At 58.5% G+C, this 23,230-nt stretch overlaps 1 protein-coding gene across 1 annotated transcript; it reads right to left on the minus strand.

Moving 5' to 3' along the window:
* Positions 1-2,092: 2,092 nt before the first annotated feature.
* On the minus strand, positions 2,093-22,932 carry FOXO6 (forkhead box O6). Its single transcript, XM_043878157.1, has 2 exons — positions 22,519-22,932; positions 2,093-4,285 (listed from the first exon to the last, which is right to left on the minus strand). Exons 1-2 carry the CDS (start codon positions 22,930-22,932, stop codon positions 3,014-3,016), a joined length of 1,686 nt encoding a protein of 561 aa, XP_043734092.1. The 3' UTR covers positions 2,093-3,013.
* Between the last annotated feature and the right edge of the window lie 298 nt (positions 22,933-23,230).

Here is a 23,230-nt window from a genome sequence, read left to right on the forward strand (position 1 = left end):
GGTGGGGGCAGTTTTGCAACCCATATGGAGCCCAGACCCAGCTGGGCTGTCCCTGAGTCTGGGTGTGGGGTGGGGCTGGGGCATCAGTCCCTGGAGAGAGCTCTGTGGTCCCCACCCAGCAAGGATGACACCTACCACACCCCACAGGGAGGTCCTGCCTCCCTGAACTGAGACCAGAACCAGTACAGGTTCTGCTGGCTCCGATCTCCTTTACTCTCTGCTCACAGCCACCGCCACAGTCAGTGGGGGGTGGGGGTGGGGCACAGGACAGCCTGGGCAGCTCTGCCCTTGCCAGGAGTTTGACCTCAGGGAATAATTCCAATTTCATATGCCCCTGAAAGCAAATCTAAGATAGGTGCTACTGCCCCATCTTCCAGACCTAGAAACTGAGGCTCCAAGAGTAAGCGCATCGGGCATTCCTTTCTAAGACCACGCCCTTTCACACACTCTAGGAGCCCACAGTGTCCTGGTCTCCCTTCTCTCCCTGTGCTGCTCCTACCCAGCCAGTGCATTTCTCTCCCTGTGCCAAGGTGTTCTGAGGTGTTCATCTGAGCAGTGAGCTCCTCCCACTCTGCACCATCCCCCAAGCCACTCCCAACATCTCTGTGACAGCCTCCATGGTCTTGCTTCTCTGACCTGCCTGTCCAGCCCACACCTTCCCAGCTGGACATCACGGGGTCACCATGTTGCCCAATGTCAGGGAATGCCATTCACACAGTACATACATTCCCAAACATCCCCCCCAAATCTCAAGGGGTCCCATAGGACGCACTGAAAAGTCAGCCCACGAGGCTGAGCACACCGTCTTCCCCAGGACTCTTCCTGCGTCAGAGTTCTCAGGGGAAGAGCCCTGTCTGCCCAAGTGCCCAACCAGAATCGGGCATCATTTGATCCTCATTCCCTATGTCCAACCCACAACCAAGTCTCAATGACTCGAGAGCCGAAATACATGTGTGAAATTATCCTTTCCCCTCCAGCCCCACTGCCCTCCCCGGTTCCTCCTGGTGTGAGTCACCACCAGCACCTCTGGCCTGGCCACTGGCCCTCTCCTATTGTTGCCCCTTCTGGTCCACTTGCCTCCCCATCTTTGGTCATCTTTCTGTTTCTGAGCTCTGGCCATGCTAAATTGCTTTTTGTTCTGGAACCCAAATGATCTCTTGACTCTGGATCTCTGATCAAGCCATTCCTTCTGTCTGAATTCTTTCCTTTCCCAGTGACAACTCACCCTTTAAGGCCTGACTGAGACAGCACCCCCTTCAGGCACTTTCCCTGAGTCCTCAAGCCCAAGATGCGTGCAGCTGTGTCGTTCGATTCTCCTCCATTCATTACATCGCTGATCTAAAATTGCCCATTAACTCATCTCTGTCCCCCTCAAACCTCTAAGTTCCTTCAGAGCAGAGATTGTGCCTATGCTGCTCTCTATGGCAGCCCCAGTGATTGGTATAAGACCTGGCACATAGCAGGTGCTCACTAAATCTCCCATGGATGAATGAATGGATGAGTGGGCACAGGATCTGTGCTGCCACTTTACATATCTCTTCTCATTTACTGCTCACGAGGTGTGCCAGCCAGGAAAGCAAGGTTACAGAGGTTGAAAACTTGCCCAAGGTCACACGACTGGAAAACGGTAGGGGATAAATTCAAACAGAAGTCTGTGTGCCTTCAAGGGCCTCCTTTCCACCATCCCAGCCTGCCTTGCCAGGCCATTTTCCTGCTCTGACCCTGTTTTCTCATCTGTACAATGGGAACAAAAATTACACCTAACCCAGGATCTGACACAGACATGCTCTCAGTTAATATCTGTGCCTTCTCTTCCAACTCTAGCTTTTTTGGGACAGAATATCCCTAGACCAGAAACTTCCTGCAAGGCACATGTTCACAGAAACAGGTGCAGAGTCCACACAGGCGCATCTCCAGCATCCAGAACTCAGTAGGCACTTAACCAATGTGTGTTGAGCAGACAGGCATCCGTGAAAGCTGACACAGATGCAGACACAGTCACAATAGGCTCAGGCACAGGGACCCCCGCCTCCGCGATCCTTGCCAATTATCTGCCTCCGCCGCCACTCTCCTACTAGCCCAAGGCGCGGGAAATATTTAAAACAATTTTATTCATGAAAATATGCTGTACAATGCACTCTACACGGCCTCGACACGGCACACACGCACACGCACACGCTGACGGCACGGCCACGGTACACTGCCTACGATATGCGCCGGGGACACCGCGCCCACAGCCCGCCCCGACCGGACACTTATAAATATGGGAGAGAGGAGCCAGGACTGGCACGGAGAAGGGGGTGGTGGGTTGGGGGGTGGATCCAGAGCTGAGGCTAGCTGGAGAGGCTGAAACCAGTACTGTGGGATGGGCAGGGGTGGAAGGGGAGAAGGACTTCCACCTGGGAGGGGAGAAACTAGGGCAGGCAGGATGGGTGGGAGGGGCTGAACCGTGGGGGTGGAGGTCGGAGGGTGGTTCAAGACTTGAAGGACAGCTCAAGGTGAATAGCCGATAGGTAGGTGTGAGTGTGTTTTCAGGAGAGGGGTTCCTGGCTTGGGGTGGGTGACGCAAAGACCAGTGGGAAAGTGTCAATAGGGAATCAGCTCCGAGTTTGGGTGGGCGATTAGCCACGCGAGAGCCCTGCCAATGAAACTGAGGATTCGGAGACGCCCCCCTGTCGCATCTCCCAGTCGGCTTCCCAGACCAGCGCGTCCCACCTCATTCCTCCCCACTCCCACCCAGCGGGGAACCCAGCTTCCACCCCCCAGGCTTCCCGTCTTTGGGAGCAGGCAGAGCGGGCTTCTGGGGGGTGGGCAGGAATAGTGGGGTGCTCCAGCGCCTCGCTACCACTTCCCTCAGCGGTCAGCTTCTGAGGGCTGTCTCTAGCTGGGTTGGGGCTGCCTCCTGGATCCCCCCGTGGAGCGGGAATGGGAGTGGGGACCCGGGGATCAGGATGGGAAGACAGAGGCCCCTGGGGGGCGGGGCAGGGCACCTGGGGCGCGCGGCAGGCGGCCCTCAGCCTGGCACCCAGCTCTGGTTGGGAGGCGGGGCCCCGGCCAGGCCGGGCGGCGGCGGCGGCAGGGCCGAGTCGAAGTTGAAGTCCATTTCGTCGCTGTCCATGAAGTCGTTGAGGATGATGGACTCGACGTCGCACTCCAGGCTCCCGCTGAACATATCTAGGTCCAGGTCGGCCGGGAAGCGGTCGGGCGCGGCACCCAGCGGCCCGGCGGCGGCGGCCGCGTACGGCCCGGGCAGCGCGTCCAGCAGGAGGCCGCCGGGGGGGCCCCCGAAGACGGCCGCGTGTCCCGGCGGCGCCAGGCCCGTCGCGCCCGCCTCGCCGGGCAGCGTCATAAGGCTGATGGGGTGGGCTAAGGCACTGCGCGAGGGCGCCGGCGGCGCGTACGGGGCCACCCCTTTGCCAGGGTAGGTGGCGGCAGCGCCCGCCAGCGCCAGCTCCCCGGGTGCACCAAGCAAGGGGCCGGGCCTGGGCGCGGGTGGCGGCGGCGGCAACAGCGCGGGCAGCGCCCCCGGGCGGTAGGGCGCAGCGGCCGGCGCGAAGCTGGCCTGCTTGTTCTCTTGGATGGTCTGCATGGGAAGGCGGCGCAGAGCGCCCAGCGCCGGCGGCCCGAAACCCCCGCCCCCGCCGTAAGCGCCGCCCTTGCAGCTGCCGAAGTAGGCGGGCGTCCCGGCGCGGGCCCGCGGCCCGTACGCGTCCTGCGAGCCGTCCAGCAGCGCCTCGGGCAGCCCTGCGCTGCCGCCGCCGCCACCGTGCAGGCCCAGCGGGCCCCCCAGCTCGGCCAGGCGGGGCAGCTCCCCCGGGCAGCGGGCACCCAGCGCGGGCGATAGCGCGCTCGCCGGGCTTGGGTACATAAGCGGCGACGACGGCGCCAGGGCCTCCAGGGCCTCGTCGTCTTCCAGTTCAGCTGCCTCCCCGAGCAGGGGTCTCCCACCGCCGCGGAAGTCGGCCCACGCCTCGTAGTCGTCGCTGGCGTGCGAGGCTGGGCTCGTGGCCCACTTGGCCGCGGCAGGCATGGGCCCTGGGGCTGGCGCGCCCGGGGGGCTGTCGTCGGGGCTTCGCTCGGGTGCCTGCAGCTGCTTCTTCTTGCTGGCCTTGCCCTTAATGCGCAGGAATTTGGCCCCGTTGTCCATGGACACGGCCCTACGCCGCGGGGTCTTGCCCGTCTTTCCGCCCTCGGGGTTCAGCATCCACCAGGAGCTCTTGCCTGTGCCCTCGTTCTGCACGCGGATGAACCGGGTGTGCAGAGACAGGTTGTGCCGGATGGAGTTCTGTGGCCAGAGACAAGGACAGGGGTGGGGGAGTGGGCAGTGAGGGGATAAGTGACGGGAGGAGGAGTAGGAGAAAATCGAGGAGAGGAGAAGGCGAGAAGAAACGCCAAAAAGCAGAAGGGGAGGAAAGAGGGAAGATGAAAGGGTAGAGCGGGGAAGAAGGGGGAACAGGTGTAAGTAGCAGGTAGGACAAACTCAGAATATCCATCCCCAACCCCAGAACCGCCCCACCCTCCCTGCTCCCAGCCGTCACAGGCACTGTCTGTAGGGTGGGGCCGGAGCTTTGGGTCTATCCTTGCCAGGGAGGCTACTCTTGAGGAGCCGCCTGCAGCAGGGGAGCAAGATCCCCCCTCTCCAACTCAGCCAAGCTCCGCCCGGGGCTAGCCAGGCTGCTAGGGCCCCCCAACAGATTATGTAAGGGCTCATGCCGCTGCGGCTCATTTGTCCGCCCCCCCCCCCCCGCCCCAGCCTGGCGTGGCGCCAGGAGCCCGAAAACCCAGGGCTCCAGAAATCAATCTCGCGGTGACTGATTAAGCCCTGTTTAGAACTAATTGCTCTTTCGTGTGTGGGGAGAATAAATTACCTGCTTTAATTTCGTGTCTTTAAAATGCAACTGCAGGTAGAGAAGACTGTTAACCCTTTGCTTGGAGGGTCTGGCCAGGATAAGCAGAATCGGCTGGGGGTCCCCAAGGTGGGCAGAGGCCCAGATTTTCTCCCAAATTTTCTGAGCTTCTGCGAACTCCACAGAGGCCTCCGATCCCAGTAAGCCCCTCAAAGCACATCCATCGGCCGTCGAGACCTCACACCCCACAGCTGCTCGGTACCCACCTTCAGGTCAGCCCAGTTCCTTTCCCTCCCCACCCACCTGATGCAAAGTAGCGTTGCCCTCAAACCCCTTCCTGGTGGAAACTGCACAAAATCCTCACAAAGCAGGTGACATCATGCCCATTTACAGACAAGAAGACTGAGGCTCAGAGAGATGAAGTGGCTTGCCTGAGGCCCCAAAGCTCTCCTGCTGTCTCTGGTCCTTCCACAGGCTTCACCTTAGCCACGCCTACACATATCCTCTAGTAAATTTCTGTTGGGCTCCATATCACTGCCTGCTTTTGCCAGGCCTGGCCTGGGGACAGAGGGAGGCAGGGGAGTCCACAGCTCCACTGACCTGGCTCCTCACAGAGAATGTAGAGGACCAGAACTACTGCAAAGCCTACCACGCCCCACCTCTGGGGCCTCCCTGCTGGTGGCCTGGACTTCCTGGCTCTGGCACTGTTGTGGAAATAGCAGGGGTTTGGGTATCTGAAGGGCTGGGCAGGATGCCTAGCTCTTTTCAGCCACTTAGCTATGTGACCATGGCTGTTGACTCAATCTCTAGGAGCGCATGCCTCAGTGAGCTGCTCTGAAAAAAATGGGCAACATACAGTAACCACCTCGGAAGGCTATTAGATCATTACCTGAGATAATGTTTGTGCTAAGTGTTTGGTGAACACACCAGGTGTTCATAAATGTTGGTTAAATCCCTCACTCTGGCTAGGAGACCTCACTTCTTAGATCACTCCACAGACTTACTCCTTCTCTACAATCCTTAATATCAGGCCCTGAGTGTACCTGCGCTGGGCACAAACAACTCTGGGGAGCTGGCATTACCCCATCTCCTGTACCAGGGAATGGAGACCCAGAGGCATGATGTAACTTGCCCATGGTCCCACAGGCAGTCATGCCAGGTTCCACTCCACGTCTGCCCAGCATAGGGACCTGCTCTCATCCCCCCAGCCCCAGAACCTCTGATCCGTGAGGGCTCTCCCTCCTGCCTCCTTCCCACCAGAAGGAGGTGTCCTCTCTGCTGCCCAGGGCACCCACCCACCCCTTACCCCCAGCGCCAGGTACACACCTGACTCCTTCAGGGCCCCAGGTTCCTTATCTCTGGCACTTTCTGGTCTTGGGAGACAACAGCTGGGGCCCCAAGGCCCCTCCCAGCATTGCCCTACCTGGCTCCTCCTGGGGCCCTGAGAGGAGGGGAGCCGGACCCCCAGGGAGTGGTGCTCCCTGGAGTAGAAACCCCCTTTCCTGCTCCCGCCCCTGCACCTGGCTCCCCAGCCCCACCCCCACACCTGTGTTCTGGAGCCTCTGAGGCCTCAGTTCTCAACCCCTGTGGGACTGACTGCCTAGCCAGAGGCTCCACCTCCCAGCCCCTCTGCTGGAGGTCAGTCAGGCCTCACCTCTTTATCCAAGTCACTACGTGCCAGCCCAGCTCTGAGCGCTGGAGGGCGGGGGAAGAAGGAAGGATATCACCAAGTAGGGCACCTCCTGAGTACCTGCCAGGTCAGCCTTGGCACTGGGAGTATTTGATCTCATTCTCAGTACTTTATGATCATTCTGTCAGTGTTCATACAACTCAGGGATTGTGAGCCCTATCTCAAGATGTTCTAGGGAAATGGCAACCCACTCCCGTATTCCTGCCTGGAGAATCCCACGGACAGAGGAGCCTGGTGGGCTACAGTCCATGGGGTCGCAAAGAGTCAGACACAACTTGACAACTAAAGCACCAGCCATCTCAAGGTGAGGTGACTGAGGCTCAGAGAGGTTAAGCAAGTTGTCAAGATCACACAGTTTAAGTGGCAGAGCCAGGCACTGATTTCAGGTTAGACTCACTCTGAGTCTAAAGGACTTCATATTCCACCATGGGAGAGAGAACGAGTCAGAGAATTTCCAAAAAATCTTAGGAAACCAGTCCTCCATTTATTCTCAAACTTTCCATGATGTAATCAACCCTAGAAGCTGGTAGCATGGGAAGCTGGGGGCATGTTAAAAGGTCAAAATTCCCTAAGAGTCTTGCACTTTCTTTTTAGAATTCAAGGGAATCTTGGCTTGTACTCCACGAGACTTCCAAGTTTTCTGAATATCAATAAAAATGCTTTAGATCATGGTCAAGAACACACGTTCCAGGCCTATCTATCTTTCCCCACTCTGTTCTTTGCCCAGCTAGGTACCCCCGAGCCCCAGCCTGAAACCACAGCTGGTTGGACCCAGAGAGAAAAAAGGACTTGCCCTGTGTCACCCAGGACCTGGTGGCAGAGCTGGGATTCGAGCCCAGGCCTCCTGACCTGCAGCTCAATGCTCCTCCCTGTCCTCCAGCAAGCCTGACCTGGGGCCAGTCCCTCTTCCTCTCTGGCCTGTTTCCCGCCCCAGAAATTGACAAGATGGGCCACTGCACTCTAGGCACCTTTGCAGTTGACAACAAAAAGTTCTTGGAATTGTTCAGTCCAGGGGTTTCAAACTTTTTTTTTTAAGTAGTGGAACTCTTTTAGTAAATGGAATCTAACACAAAACATGAGTGTTCCACACTCAAGCCACTGGGGCTAGGGGGGGTGAACCTGGAACCCTTTCTGCTCAGCACCCTCCCTTGGCGCTCACAGAAAATGGCCCTTGGCGAGGAATTCTGCAGGCCACCTGGATGGGGTTGAAGCTTAGAACGGTGCCATGCTTTGCCCAAGGTCACCCAGGGAGGTGGCCCAGAGCTAGGTGAGGACTTAAGCCTCGGTCTGCTGAGCAGGGCTCTTCACCAGGTGTGCACCAGGGCTGTGCCCCAGGAGGCCAGGCCAGGCCCTGCAGCTCAGCTCCTCAGGGCCCAGCCACCTGGTACCCATCAGAGCTCCCGGCCAAGATCCTGTGGCAAGCACTGATCACATCTCACCCACAAGGCCTCCTGGGAGGCCAGAGGCCACGGAGGAGGTGAGGGAGGGAGGGCAGGGAGACGCCTCTGCCAGGTAGCAGTAACCAGGGTTCCCTCTCAGAGTTGCCTAGCAACCCGCCACCACAGCCAAGGCCCCGGCATGCCCAGGCTCCCCTGGTGCCCAAGCTGGGCTTCTGGGGCCTCACACCTCCTACACCTCCATGCGGGCCTGGGGCAGTTTCCCAGGGAAGATGGGACCTCCCTGACTTGGTGCCTCAGACAGATCATCGGGGGTGGGGGCAGAGGGGGAAGGGACAGGGGTTACATCCCAGCCCCTCCTACTGTCCCTCAGAACCTGGGTGAGAGGCCAGCCTCCTGGGGCCTCAGTCACCAGGGCGAAGAGGCTGATGCAGGACAAAGAGCAAGGGCTCTGGTGTTGGATCCAGATTCCAGTCTTGGCGCCGACACCCACAATCGAATGCTTTGAACTTCCACCTCCTCAAACAGGTTACCTGCCTCCACTCTTGTTTCCCTCTAGCCTTCCACCAGGCAGCAGCCAAGGGATCCTATAAATAACCCGGATCATGGTCCAGTCCTGCCCAGGACACTCGGGTGCCCCCATCTCACTCAGAGTAAAGAACAAAGGCCTTACCATAGCCCGCAAGGCCCTCTGTGACCTCCTAGGCTCCTCTCCTGATACTGTCCTGCTTGATCCCTCCCATTCTTCAAAACCTTCCAGGAACCTGCGCGTACCATCCCACCTTGCCCAGATACCCACATCCATCTCTCAGCTCCCTCAAGTCTCTGTTCAGATGTCACCTATGTAATGAGACCTATCCTGCCCGCTCTTAACAGATGTTCCTCTGCCTTGCCATTTCTTGGCTCCCTAACCCTGCTCTGAGCTTTTCTAAAACAATTAGCGCTTTCTAAAGTACTGTATAATTTCTTTATATTATGTTCATTAATTTGTTATCTGGGTTCCCTTATATTAGAAACTAAGTTACATGAAGCATTTCTGTCCCTTTCTTTTTCTTACCAGACCCTATGTGTTTGGTATATGCTGGGCATTTCATAAATGTTTGTTGAGTGAATGAACGAGAGACAGCAAAGGAGGGTAACACAGTCTTGCAGGGAGAATGAATGAGATTGGCAGAGTGGCTTGCACAGAATAGGGGCTTCTCCAAACTGAGAGAACACAGAACAGAATGGGAGGCAAGCAGGGGGTGGAGAAAGGCAGGAGCATCCTGGGCCACAGAAGGAAGCAGAGAGAGGAGGAAGGGCTTCGGTGAGAGGGAAAGTAGGGCTCCCAGGGTGAACAAGGCAGCTGTCCACCCTGGCCCCCTATGCTGCTCGCTCCTGCTGCCCGGACAGATTTGGGTAACCCAGGGCTTGCTGCGGTCATGGTCTCTCGCAGCCTGGACCATCTGAGCCAGAAGATGCTCCAGGAGCCCCCAGGGGAACTGAATAACCTCGTCCTTGCTGATGGTGCCTCCCCCGTGGACAGGGTCTGAGCTGTTTGGTGGCAGCAGCTCATCCATCCAACAGGACACCCTCATCTATTCCGAGGATACCCTTCGCCCACGAGCAGTAATGCATTCATCTGACAACACAACCCCATTTATCCAGCACACCAGTCCCATTTATCCAGCAAGTACAACCTCATTTGCTAACAGCACTCCATTCACCTGACGGGCCCCCTCATTTATCCAGCAGGACACCCTCATTTATCCTCCAAGTCGGAGGCTCTCCTTCCTCCTGTGGTGTGGCTGTGTTCTCTGATGGTGCAACCCGCCTGATCCAGCAGGACGTCATCGCTCCTACAAGTACACTTCATCCCCTGATAGTACAACCTCATTTATCTAATAATGCAGCCTCACCTTGCCTCCAAGTACCACCTCATTCCCTGACAGTACAACCTCGTTTATCTTCCAGCTCAGCCTCATTTCTCCTCCCAGCACAGCTTCATTCCCTGATAGCTCAACCTCATCCAATCTTACTTCTCCAGCCAGAGCCCAACAGATCTCAGGGATGGGGAGTGGGGGGAAAAGAGGAGGGCTTTGGAGCAAGAAGAAGGGTCCCACCATTTGCTGTTCCCAGCCTATGGAGGGCTGCCTGTCACTATGACTGTATCCAATCTTCCCAGGCCCCTGGACTTTGAGTTCTAGGTTGCATGGTCCAGCTAGTGCTCCACCATTGCCCCCACCTCCTGTTTGGTCCCCTTGATGGCTAAAGAGAACCCACAGGATGGAATTTTTTTTTTCCAGCTCTCCAGCAAGGAAAAAAATCCACCTGATTCGATTTGTAGCATTTGCTGATTTCTGTGGCCTGGATATTCCCATCGTAGCCAATTTTAAGCTGGCAGCATGATGTCACTGAGAGCAGAACTGGGAAAAAGTTCTCCCTGATCAGCTCTCACGAGCCAGTGCAAGCCCACTCTTGCACACCACTGGCACACACTCACATACCAAGGCGGGAGAAGGGCAGCACCTACCACGAGCCAGACCTAAGCTAGGTTCTTTAGATACATTTCTTCTGTGAATTCTAAAAACCATCCAGACTGTGGGTAGGTAATCCTATTTTACAAAGTGGGGGTGGGGGGCAAACTAAGGCTCAAGTAGGTTAAATAACTCCTGAGACCACAAAGCTGGGAAGTGATGGAGCTATGTCTGGGTCTCAGGGCTGCTGTATTCCAAAGCCAAGGTTCTTCTCACCCACATCCCTAATGAGGTGGGGAACGCTGCCCTGCTGCCCACCTCAGTGGCCATCCCTGCCTTGATTCTCAAGCCCAAGTTTCCTGGCTTTCATTGAAGACAGGAGACCCAAGTGTTGTGCTCCTCACCCATAACAAGCCCTGTGCTACCCCCTGGCCTCTAGCACCGAGGGGATTCCAGGACCCTCCCAGTTCAGTCCTGGATCTCGTGTCCATCCATCCAACCTAAAACCAGGTATGGATGCCTCTCCAGGTTTCATTGCTGTCCAAGGTTCAGCCTGGCCCCGCCCTCAGGAAGCTGACCCCACCTACTCAATGGGGATGGTGACCCCGCTCCTCCCTTTAGTGCCTCCCAGAGCAGAGATCACCTGTGGGGCTGCAGGAGTGCTCTGATTCCCTCTGTGACTCCTGTTTCCTCTCTCCCTCCTTCCTTCCTTCCCTCCCTTCCTGCATGAAGAAGTACTGAGGGCTAGACTTGGAATCCCAACCTCATCCATGTGACCTTGAGCATCTCCTGTAAAAGACAGTAACTATCCCAACATCCATGGGAAAGGGGGTGGGGCCAGGAACTGCATGACATCCCACAGCTTGTGGAGTCCCTGTCTCAGGCCCAGGAGCAACCCTTGTACCACCCTAAATCCCCCACCCACCTCTGGCCCAGGAACACACCTGACTCAGACAGAGCCACAAAATGGGGGGGCGGGTGCGGGGAACCTAGGCGAGGAGGGGGGTCACTTGTTCTGCTGCCTGGAGTACTCAGTCCAGACAGACTTCCTGGGAGGAGTGACCTAGATGACCTCAGGGCCCTGAGGCCACATGCAAACCCTTGGTACTAGGGTCTGCAAGGAAAGAGGGGTGGAAGGGCAGGCAGGGGCATCAGAGCCACAGGTGTTGACAGGTGAATGGCTTGGAGTCATTAGTGGAACAGAAGTGGGCAGCCTGGGGCCAGGAGGAACCACATAGCCAAAGCAAGGCAGGAGGTCAAGAGACAGACCCTGGCATCCCCCACCCCTACCACCCCAGACACAACAGAGCCCACACACCCAGCCTGGACAGCAAACGAGCCAACAGCAGAAGTCCCAGCTCACCCCTACTCAAAGACCCATGGCTCCTTATCCCCCAGGGCTTGGGTCCAGCTCCAGACTGACAATCAAGGGCCTCTGATGTCTCCAGCCTCGTCACCTCCATTGCTTACACCTATCTGGAACTCCAGCCACCCTGGATATCTCACATTTCCTGCCTTCGCACACTCTGTTCCCTGTGCCCTTCTCTCTCTCTCTGTGCAACTGGGTCCCGATCCATCAAGGCGAGCTTTGTGGCGTCTTACCCCTCTGCAAGCCCCAAAGATAACTGTTCCTTCCCCATTTCTACTGCAAAAATCCACCTGTGCACTAGAATGTAATTGTGGATGAGTCTGCCTCCCAACTTGAACTTTGTGGGCAATCCTTGGCTCACAGTAAGTCAACACATAGGTTGGAACTTTCAGCAGCCATGAACCACTCAGGCCTGGCAACTGTGTGCCATTTCTGTTCCGCCAAACCTCAGGCTGAAGTTCCGGGTACTGGCTCCTCCTCCTCCTGGTTTTTCCTCCAATTCCTGGTGCCTCTGCCACCTCCCTACTCTCTCTGCTGACTCCTCCGGAGACTTCAACAAGTGGAGAAGGAAAGACACTACGATTTGCTAAGCATTCATGCACATGCTGGCACTCAACAGTTTAAGTCTTACTGAGTATCTGTAACAAACCTCTGAGTTGGTTTATTATTCTCATTTTACAGAGGAGAAACTGAGGCTTCAGGAGACAACTGACCTGCTCCAGATGGTGAGTGCTGAGGCAGGAATTCACACCAGGGTCTGTGCTCTTCCACCTACCCTAAGACACCTCTCGGCAGGAGCCTAGGCCAGACAGAAACTCTCCTGGGGAAAGGGCGCCAGGAACTGCCACGCTGGCTCAGCAACCCCTGCACAGACCTCCTCTCTCTTCCAGGATTAAAGGGGATCCCCAATTGCCAAGCCATTCAGGCCTCTCTGAGCCCCTCCTCATTCTGATTCCCTCCCTCACTCTGCTGGCAGCACCTCCCACACCCCTGCCCCAGGCCTTGGGAGCAGCTGCAGTGACCTCACCCAGCCCTGCCCTGGGCCCGGCTCTGGGGAGGGCTCAGCAGCTGTGCCCCAGCCCTGCAGGCTGGCTAGGGGGTGGGAGGTGGAAAGGAAGAGTGGGCATGGTGCCAAGAGAACCATCTGCTCTCCAAAGGGGCATGGCCACCCGCACAGACACTGGCCTTACCCCCAGGGGCTGCCCTTGGCCCTCTGTCCCCATGCCAAGGGGCTCCAGGAGGCCCGAGCAGCCCACCCAGACTGGGGCACCAGCCCTCATCTGCCATCTGTCTTCTCCCGGAGCCTGAGAGGTCTTTGCAGGGCATGTTGGAGCACAAATGTCTGCCGAAAAATGAACAAGTGCTCGGGGTAAGTTCTCAGGGCAGAGGCCAGAGGCCAGGGCTGGGTGTGCTGAGCACTGCCCGCCCAGCCCCAGCCTTGCCAAGCCAAGAGCAGGCAATCCCCTGGGGGATGGGGGCCTCCATCCCCTCACATCTGCTCAGCTGGCAGGTGCCACTGGCAGAGGGCAAGCCCCTTCCCCCACAGCCCCAGCTCAGGTTACAAAAGGAGGCAAGGCCAGCTGAGGACAGGGGGAGGGGACAGGAGGGGTGGAGGAGGCTTCCCAGCTTCCCAGAGTGTTGGGGGAGGGGAGCTCGGATCCCTAGATGGGACTTAGAGCCAGAGAGGGAAGTATCATGTCCAAGGTCACACAGCCTGCCAGTGGGCAAAGAGGAGCCAGCATCTAGGGGCAGGTAGCCCTGAGTTCAAAGGTGACCTTGGGTAAATCACTGCCCTCATCTGTAAAAACACAGGGCCTGAAACCTACCTGCTTGCCCTCAAGGCCTCAGGGAAAGCTGTGTAGGCTAGAGAGCAGCATATGGAACCTCCTGATTCCCTCACACCCCAGGGACAGAAAGGGAGGGACTAGAAATCTTGCCCCCAGCCCCAACACACATACAAGTCAATGTCTTTCAGGGATCAGGGCCCAGGACTCCCACCCTACACAGGGCATGGAGAGTTATCTCCTTTCCTTTGCCAGAGTGATGAACAACAATAATGGTATTTGCTCAGATTTCACTGGGGACTTTACATGTAACTCTCCTCAGATGTAATTCTCACAGCAAAGCTTGGACATGTCTTATTATTATCCCATTTTGCAGAAAGGGAAACTGAGGCTTGGATGCTCAAGGCTACACAGAGGGTGAGTGGCAAAACTAGGACTGCTCCTCCCTGCTTGCCTCGAGACTCTTACCTGCACCTCTGAGATCCTCAAGGCACCAAAGGATGCCGCCTGGCACTTCAGGCCTGGCATCTTGGAGTCTTGGAACCTCTACTTTCTCAGATTCATCTTCTCTCCTGGATCCCAGTATGAGGCCCACAGTGGACCCCTGAGCCAGTCTCTTCTCCGACCCCAACCCTCCATACCATCCTTTCTGCCCATGTCATCCCTCATTCCCCACAGTTTGGAGTGCCAACTTCTTGGTGTGGTATTCAAGGCCACTCACCAGCCGGCCCCTGCTCGCTTCTCCAGCCTCAAGTCCTGCTGGGCTCTGGCTAACATAGCCAGACCCTGTGAGGCTCCCAAAGAATCCTGAGGGTTTAACTTTTTTGCCTCATTCTCTTTCCTCACCTCCAAATACACACAGAGCATTATCTGTCCCTCCATCATGACCCTGGGTCATTTTTATCCTCATCTTCTTTCCCCAGCTGGACCTGCAGGCATTTCGAGGGCAGGGAGCCAGTCCAGTTCCTCTGAGCAGCACTGCCCAGTGGGTGCCCAGTGGGTGTAGGCCTGAATTAAAGTGAGTGGAAGAAGTAGCCATCAGCCCTGGGGCCTGCAGATGGAGAGGGGGCCGATGTCAGCTCCCTCCCTCTGGGAGCTCTGGGTTGGAGAAAGGGAGTCAGGATCCCAGAGCCAACACCCCAGACTGGAAGCCTCAGGGCCAAACTCCAAGGGAAATCAGAGAGACAATGTTGCCGGTGGAGGCCAGCCTGCACTAGCCTGGCCAGAGCACTGGGTTAGGGAGGAACAGCCCAGGGGAGTTTCATTTCTGTTACTGCCAGTGGGATATTATGAGAGCCTACTTGGTGTCTCTCGGCCTCACTTTCCTCATTTGCAAATTGAGGACAGTAGCGGTACCAGCTTCACAGTTTGCTGTGAAAATTAAATGGGAGCATGCCTGTCATGGCACATGGAGGTTGAATCTCCAGCTGGAAGAGTTCTGTGTGTGGCGGAAGCAAAGTTCAGAAGACGAGAGGGGTGAGTGATGTGGCTGGAGAGGTTGACTGGGGCCAGGAGGCCAAGACCTGGAGTGGTTAAGGCCCCAGGACTGGTCCCTGTAAGCAGAGCACACGTGGTCTCACCTCCCCCACCAGACAGAGAGCTAGCAGAGAGCAGGGACTGCGACTTTCCAGTTCCTCATGGGCCAGCGCCAAAGAGGCCTGCCGAGGATTCATGCCGATGACCGTTCCCCTCTCTCCTGCAGCCAAACGCTCTGTTGGCAGAGCACGTGAGACACGGAGGGTGGGTGAATGTATTCCGGGGTGGGCGGGTGGGAGTGGTTTCAGTCCCTTGAAGCTGACTGCATGGGGCTCAATTCTCTGGAGGACCCAGAAAGAGTGAGGAAGAGAGGTGTGGGCTCAATCTGGGCAGCCTGCTTGGAGGAGAAGGTGGTCCACCCTGGGAACAAAAGACGGGAGGGACAAGCAGGAGTCAAGGAAGATACCGTCTAAGGCATCAATTCAGAATCTGACCTGTCAGCCCACATCCCAACTTTAACAGACAGACCTGTTAAAATATAGATTTCAAAGCCCACCCACTGGCAGTCTGACACAGAGGGTCTGAGAGAGGGGCTGCAGACCGTACTACCTAAAAGCTTCTAGGTGACTCAGATCATCAGCCAGCTCTGCCAACAACTAAGGACTTAAGGCAGGATTTCTCAGAAAGACATATTGGGTTTCAGAATCACCTAGTAGGTAGGTTTTTGTTCAAACTACCCAAGCACCCGCCTAGTTTCTGAGGGGTGTCCCCAGGGATCAGCCCCTGAGAGTCGACAGCAGTCTTGGCGAGCAGGTGACAACTCCAGTGTTAGGCATAAAGATGGCAGCGTGAGGGCAGCGTGGGATCAGAGGCAGCAGGGAAAACGGGAGAGAGGGCAGGGCCTGGACAAGGCCAGCAGAGGGCCCAGGGGTTTGAACAGAGCAGTTTGGGCTTGGTTGGCTCCCAAGGGAACTGAGTAGCCCTGGAGGGTTCTGGAGTGAGCATGAGAGTGCCCTGGGGCAGGAGGACTAGTTGGGATGTGGGCTGACGCTGCACTGGCATTGGGAGATGGTGACACATGGCAGAAACAGACAGGTCTGCATCTAAACCCAGGCTCAGCCTCGTTTAGCTATGCTGCCTTGGCCAAGTGACTTCGTCTTTTCCTCAATTTCCTCAGCTGCAAAATGGGGCTATTATCACATACCTGGCAGGACCCAGAGAGGAAGAAATGGGAAGATTTATGTGAAGTGCCCAACTGACTGCTTAGCACCCAGGAGTTAATTCCCTAAATTCTTGTTCCCCTTCCCACGAGAGGCAACCCTCTTAGAGACCAGAAAGGTTTCTCTGCAAAGACGAGGCCCTGGGGGGGGGAGGGTGTGGGAGGCCCCTCCCCCACATGCCACCTGGCCCCCCTCCCACCTCCACATATGGGTTGGGGGGGTGGGGAGAGGCAGCAAACAGCCAAACCCTCCCAAACAGGAGTTGGTTTCCATGGTAACCAGGGTGCCAGGAGGAAGGGGGGCGCTCCAGATCCAGCTGTCCCCCCTGAGCGCCCTACCCAGGCCCCAGAGCCTCTGCTGATGCCCACCTAACACCCTGGACCCCCCATCTGCCTGCTCTGGGGGGACAGCTGGGAATGCCATGAGCACTCCCTTCACTGTGCTCAGAGTATGTCTGCCACCTGGGTACCGCCAGGGGCTGGGTAGGCAGCCCCAAGCAGGAGTCCCCAGTTCGAGCGCATCCACACTGCTACTCACCTACTTCCACCCATGAGAAGTCCCATCAGCACTCTGCGCTCCCAGGCCCATCTAACCCATCACGGCTCCTAGAACCAGAGGGTTCGTCCAGTTACAGCCCCCAAAAGGGCCAGAGAGTGGGTGAGTTAAGGCCCTTTGGCTATGGAGGAGAACACAGAGGACCAGATCGGGGGAGAGCTTTGCTCAACACACTCGAGATCAGGGTCCCCTACAGGGGCTCTCCCCACCCCTCACCCACTCCCAACTCCGTAGCTCCAACAGACCCTGACGGGCTGAACTAGGACACCTGGAGCAATGCTCCAGAGAGATGGGTCATGGCCAGAGAGAAGGAAGAAAGGCCTAACAACCCAAAGGTCTGTCTAGCAACAGAATGGGCAGTGCTGGAGCTTGCAGCCTCCGGCACCTAGGAGTGTGTGAGAAAGGGAGTAATCTAGGAAGGAGGCTTGACAGCAGGTGATGGGCTCCATGACTCCCCGCCTCTCCTGGAGACGGAAGTCAGACTCGGATGTGAAAGGAGTAGGCACCAACGTGAACCTGTTTCTCGGGGACCCATCCACAAGATGGCAGGCAGGCCACAGGCTCAGATAGGGGAGGGGTGCTGAGGAGTCAGCTGCAAGGTAAGGGAGACAGTTAGGGGGGTGCTCCCTGCCACAGCCATACCCCAGAAGCCCGCACCCCCGCCCGAAGCCCGCAACCACACCTGCACTCCTCACAAGACACAGAGGGGCTTCCATAGCTCTTTGGACCCCGTTTAGTGGCCACCGCCAGCTGCCACTCAAAGATGAGAGAAGGTGGGCTGCTAGAAACAAGCCTGCCCCCTTTCCAAATCCCTCCCCACCCCAGCCCTAATGGCACAGGAAGAAACACGTGAGTTTGGGGTGTATAAGGGGGTTCAGTTCCCAGGTCTGCCAGTTCTTAGGGAGGTGATCCTAAGACAAGTCACTTCTCCAGCTGGGAAAGTGGGATGCTAACACCAGCCTGGACCGGTGGGCGCTTGCTCCCCAGCCCTCTGAGCCCTTCCCCTTCTCTGGCAGAGCCCCTCCACGCCTCAGTCCTGAAGCTGGGTCCTCAGGGCCTGCAGACAGGGGAGCCCCAACCCGCAGAAAGTGGGGGCTGGGGGGGCGCTGAACTTTCGAACCTGCACACCCCCCTCCCCGCGCCGTTCATTACCTTAACAGGAGTTAAAAATAACCGTCTCATCTCTTTAAATTAGTCTGTCTGCAATTACCGCCTGGCACGGCGCTGCCCGCCATCGTCCCGCTGGAGCGGCGCCAGGTGGCAGGCGGGGGCCCTCACCCTGTCTGTCGGTCTGTCTGTCTGCCTCCGGGTCCGCCCCTCCTTCTCGCCGCAGAGGTGCAGCTACCCCCGGGGCCTCCTGGCGGCCCTGCCTCTCAAGCTCCCCAAGTTGCTGGGGAGGGGCGGCCGGGGGGCCACGCACGCGGCTGGCAGAAGTGAGGGGCCTTCGTGGAGCAGAGGACCGGGAGGGGATTGGGGGGGGGGGCGCGGTAGCGGGGGAGGGGCGCCGGGAGGCCCGGGAAGCCGGAAGGGCCCGCCGCGCGCCAGCGCTCGTGGGTGGGTGTGAGCAGGTGGCCGTGGGAGTCTGCCGGGCGTGCCAGCAACTGTGCCAGGAGCGGCTGGCACGGGCTCGTGCCCAGGAGGCGGGCAGCTGCCAGCCCCCCGCTCGTGCAGCGCGGGGGGTGAGGACACCCCCCAACCCGGGCTCACACCGCCTCCTCCCACACCCCCACCAGCCCTCGGGGCTGGGGATCCCCGGAGGACAAAGAAGGAGGAGGGAGCCCTGCTGGAACGGGCTGCAGGGAGGAGAGAAGGGGGAGCCCTGCAAGCAAACCACTGCTCAGCCGGGCTGTCTCAGGACCCTCCTCCTGGCCTCAAGGAGCAGCCCCTCCCTTCTAGACCCCACCCCACCGAGGACCTACTGGCCAGCCTGGGTGGTATGGGGTGGGGCACCACCCCTCCTGATCCCACCCCACAACAGCCAAGCTGCTCCAGGCACTGAGGGAGAAGGGGAGTCCCCCTCCACTGGGCTCCAACCCCACCTGTCCTGGGGACAGGAATGGGAGGCACCCAGGCCTGGCCTGAAAGCTCCCAGGGGAGTTGGCAGCCAGGAAACACAAAAGCAGGCAGAACAACTCCAGGGGTGCTAAGTGGAAGGAGCACCAGGATCCAGAGCAGCCTGGAAGGCTTCCTGGAGGAGTCCAGCACTAGGGAAGGAGGGACAAGAGTATCTGAGAGGAAGTGGGAGACCCTACTTGGATGGTGAAGGACAGGGAGGCCTGGCACGCTACAGTCCACGGGGGTAGCAAAGAGTCAACATGACTTAGCGGCTGAGCAGCAGTAACAACCTGGATGTGGGACAGCCACACTTCCGGACCCTGCAGAGGGAGGGAGACTTCCTGTCCAAGCCCTCACCCCAGACCTGGAGACCCTACACCCTGACAGCAACTCTTCCAGCCTCTCTGGCACCAAGCCCAGTCTGTCTTCGGGCTTCAGCCTGCTGGGTGCCCTGCGTCTGCTGTTGATCTTGCCTCCTCCACTTCCTCTCTGCAACACCTCTGAACTGTCATCCCACAGTCCAGGTGGGGCCACAAGGCAAAGGTCAAGCCCTTCCTGATCTGGCCCACACGGCCTTTCCCATGACACAGCCCCGCCACCTCCAGGAGCTCTTAGTTCCAGCCTGGCACGCCCAACAGTCTCCCAAACCCAGCGTATGAATTCCACCTCCCTGCCTTTGCATACGCAGTCAGTATCCCTTGGAAGACTTTCCCCCAAATTCTACCCGCCCTCCCCACCCAGTGAAGACAGACCAGATCCTGTGCCATCTTCTCTGGGAGGGCTTGCCTGGCTCCCCAGGGGATCTCCCCACCTTCACCACACCCCTATCCCCCCCACTGCCCACCACCCAGCCCTTCCTGCCTGTAAAACACAGGGCTTGGGTAACCCTGATGCATCCTGAAGGTAGGTCCAACGCCTCCCCCACTGGTCCCCCCATTCCATCAGTCACAGGGTTCAGTACACCCCAGGGGCTGAAGGGCAACACTTATGTGGGGGAGGGGAGAGAGGAAGGAACAATGGGTCCCTGGCCCCAACCCTGGCACCTGAGGTGTCCCACAGGCTCTGTAACCAGAGGGTGGCTGAGAGTTGGGAATGGCCCCTCCACCCAGCCCCTGGAGGGACTGATTGGGAATGGGGGAACAGGTGGTGGGAGGGGTGGGAATGAGAGGGGGAGGAGGCTCCCCGGGGAGCTGGATGCGGGTGGGATAGGAGGAGGACAGCCATTGAGGGGATGAGACGGGAAAGGCCAGAGGTCTCTCTGAACAGCCCTCCTCTGCTGCTGCAGGGGTCTCTGCCAGGTCTAGGTGAGGAGCCCATGCCTGAGGACCCCTCACCAATGCCCCAGCCCAGGGCAAGCCTTCCTGAGCCCAGGGACAGGGAGAAGCAGTGTGTCCCCAGCAGTGTGGTGCAGAGGACACCGCATCCAAAGGGCAGGCGGGAGGCCTGGGCCATCATCCAGGGCCTGCCGCTCACTGATGACCTGGGAAGAGTCCCATTCCCTGCCAGGGCCTCAGTCTCACAGTCTGCAAAATGAACTCATGGGACTATATTATCTCCAAGTACCTTCCCAATCCCACTCTCGGATTTAGATCCATCCCTGTTTGAAAGCTGTCAGTGTCCCCCTCCCACGCCCAGGGCAAGCAGGACACTATTCCAGAGGCTCTGGGTCCCTGGAGGGAGACACACCTAGATTGGAATCCAGCTTTCCCATCTACTGACTGTGACCTTGGGCAGTTTGCTTCTCCACTCTGTGCCTCAGTGCCCAGTTCTGTAAGTGGTGACAGTAAAACCCACCTCAGGCAGTGCAGAGGGCATTAAAGGTGACACCTGGCACAGATGCCTGAAGCTGCCTGGCAGAGGGCTTGGCCCTGAGACCCTCAGTGCACTGTAGTTTTCTCTTGGGTTCAAGCCTTATGTTCCCACTTGCCATCTTCCCCATCATCCCTAACCCTTCAACCCCATTTGGAGCTCCATCTCCTGCAGGAAGCCCTCCTGGCTTGCTCTTACTCACAGTATCCTCCCTGGTCTCAGCACCCTCTGCACCATCCACTCACTTCTTTACTTTTACCAGACATGCACTGGTAGCTCCTGGTGCCAGGCGCTATGCTTGGTGGTATGGGCACAGAGATTGAACTAACACCGCCACTGTTTTCCAAAGGGGGTGGGGAAGGGAAATGAGACAGGACACAAAAGACTAAGACTTATGACAGATAGGGAGAGGACCAGAGATGAGGGAGTCCTGAGCTAGCTAAAAGGGGTTAGGGAAGGCTTCCCGGAAGAGGTGTCTGAACACTATGCCCTTGAGGGCAGGGACAATCTACAAGGAGAAGTGAAGGGTGGGACAGTTCAGCAGGGGGAGGTGGGAGCAAGACACAGCACCCACTTAGGAGGAACAAGTGTTCTGCTGAGGGCTGAGCCCAGGGGGACCAGCTAAAGGATGCAGAGGAGGACTCAGGTCTGCTACTCCAGCCTGCGTCCCCACCCAGTAGTGGCCAGAGAGACAGAGGAGCTGCCAGCATAAAGCCTGAGAGCCATGGGCTCCCAGGTCAACGCACTGTGGCTCCTACAACGCAGCCGCCAGGCACCTCGTGCGGTTCATGTCCACAAGCCTCCCCTCCTCCACCGGCACACCTCCTTCCCCTGACCCTGCCTACCACCACCAATCGCAGCCCCTTACCTCCATTTAGGCATGTCTCCCTCATAAAGACCCCCTCTTGCTGAAAGCTTACAGGCCCTAGGCATGGCCCGACCACCCCATCCCCCTCCTCTCCTCCAAAGGCATCAACTATCCCCATTCCCCAACAAGTTAGCCAGGGGAGGGTCTGGAGGCCACAATCCAGTCAAGACCCCGTCCTCTCCCAAGATGGCTCCCCCCTTTCCAGTGGTTGGTACTGAGACCTCCCTGGGGTGCCCCTCCCCCTCCCCCCACCCCCAAATGCATCTGGGCTCAGAAAACCAGGGAAGTGGGAGACTAACAGCCTGGGGTGGGCACAGACAGATCCCGGGGTCTCAACACCCTGCCTTCACACCAGCAGGGGTCATCACCAGCCTACCGTGCTGATCCAGGCCAGGGGGGACAGCAGCTGCCCCATGGAGAACTCAAATCACCTGACCAGTTCCCCACCTCAAACTGGCTGGTGCCCTAGGGTGAACTCCTGGCACTACAGAAAGAACTGTGGCCTAGGGTCGCATTCCTCACCCTGAGGCCAGCTTCAGGGAGGGCAGTGGGAAAGATTTGGGAGGAAAGCAGCCACTGGCCCCAAGTCATTATTTCAGCTCTTTCAGGAGGGTGCCCTGGTGGAGAGGGTAACACAAAGCAGACCGGGGCGGGTAAGAGAGGGGTCCCCAATGTCTGAGGCCTGAGGACAGGTTCTTCTGCTATGCCCCCAGGGATGGGGTGAGGGTATCCCTCAGGGGTGCCTCAAAGTGGCAGTCCCTTGTCACCCCACCAGACCTCCCACCCTGCATCCAGAGCATGCACACAGCTGCTCCCAGCACGCCCCCGCCTGTCTGCCGGCCGGCCCCACGCCCTGGGCACACACTTTGTGACCCCTGGGGGTGTCCCAGGGTCTCCCTCCAGACCGCCCACCGGGTGCCCAGAGGCATCTAGCAGCCCTTGGAAGCCCCAGCCGACGGCTCCAGCACCCCTCCCCAGCCCGACGCCCCCACCTTCCAGCCGGCCGAGCTGTTGCTGTCGCCTTTATCCTTGAAGTAGGGCACGTAACGGACCATCCAGTCGTAGATCTGCGAGAGCGTGAGCCGCTTGTCCGGAGCGCTCTCGATGGCTTTGGTGATGAGGTCGGCGTAGGACAGGTTCCCCCACGCGTTCCGCCGGGAGCTCTTCGCTTTCCGCAGCGGTCCGACCTCCGCGCCCAGCGGCGGCGCTGGGGCCATCGGCGGGGCCGTGGCCCGGCGCTCCGGCCCGCAGTCCTCGGCGCCCTCGGCCACCCCAGAACCCAGCGCTCCGTCCTCGTCGCCGACCAAGTCGGGCTGCGGCAGGGGCCAGGTACACGAGCGCGGCCGGCTCTGCGGCGCGAAGTCCGGGTCCACGTCCACCTGATGCGCTCGCAGCTTCGCAGCCATGGTCCCGCCCGGCTCGGGCGAGGAGGGGAGGGGGGCTCCGCGGAGGGTGGGCGGGCGGCTCCGGGATCTGCGCGCCCCTGGGAGGCCCGCGGGAGGGGTCCCTGGCGGCGCCGGCTCAACCGCGGGGCGCCATGGGCCAGGTCGCGGAGACAGGGGGCTGGACGCGCTGGGAAGCCCGAAGGGAGGAAAAGAGGGGGGCAGTGAGAGAGCGGCGGCCCCGGAGCCCAACGGGCACACACCTCGCCCAGCCCCGCTTCTAGCACCTGCCGCCTGCTTGTGCCTGCAGCCACCACCGCCA

Source organism: Cervus elaphus, chromosome 20 (genome assembly GCF_910594005.1).
Source record: "Cervus elaphus chromosome 20, mCerEla1.1, whole genome shotgun sequence".
Lineage (NCBI taxonomy): Eukaryota > Metazoa > Chordata > Mammalia > Artiodactyla > Cervidae > Cervus > Cervus elaphus.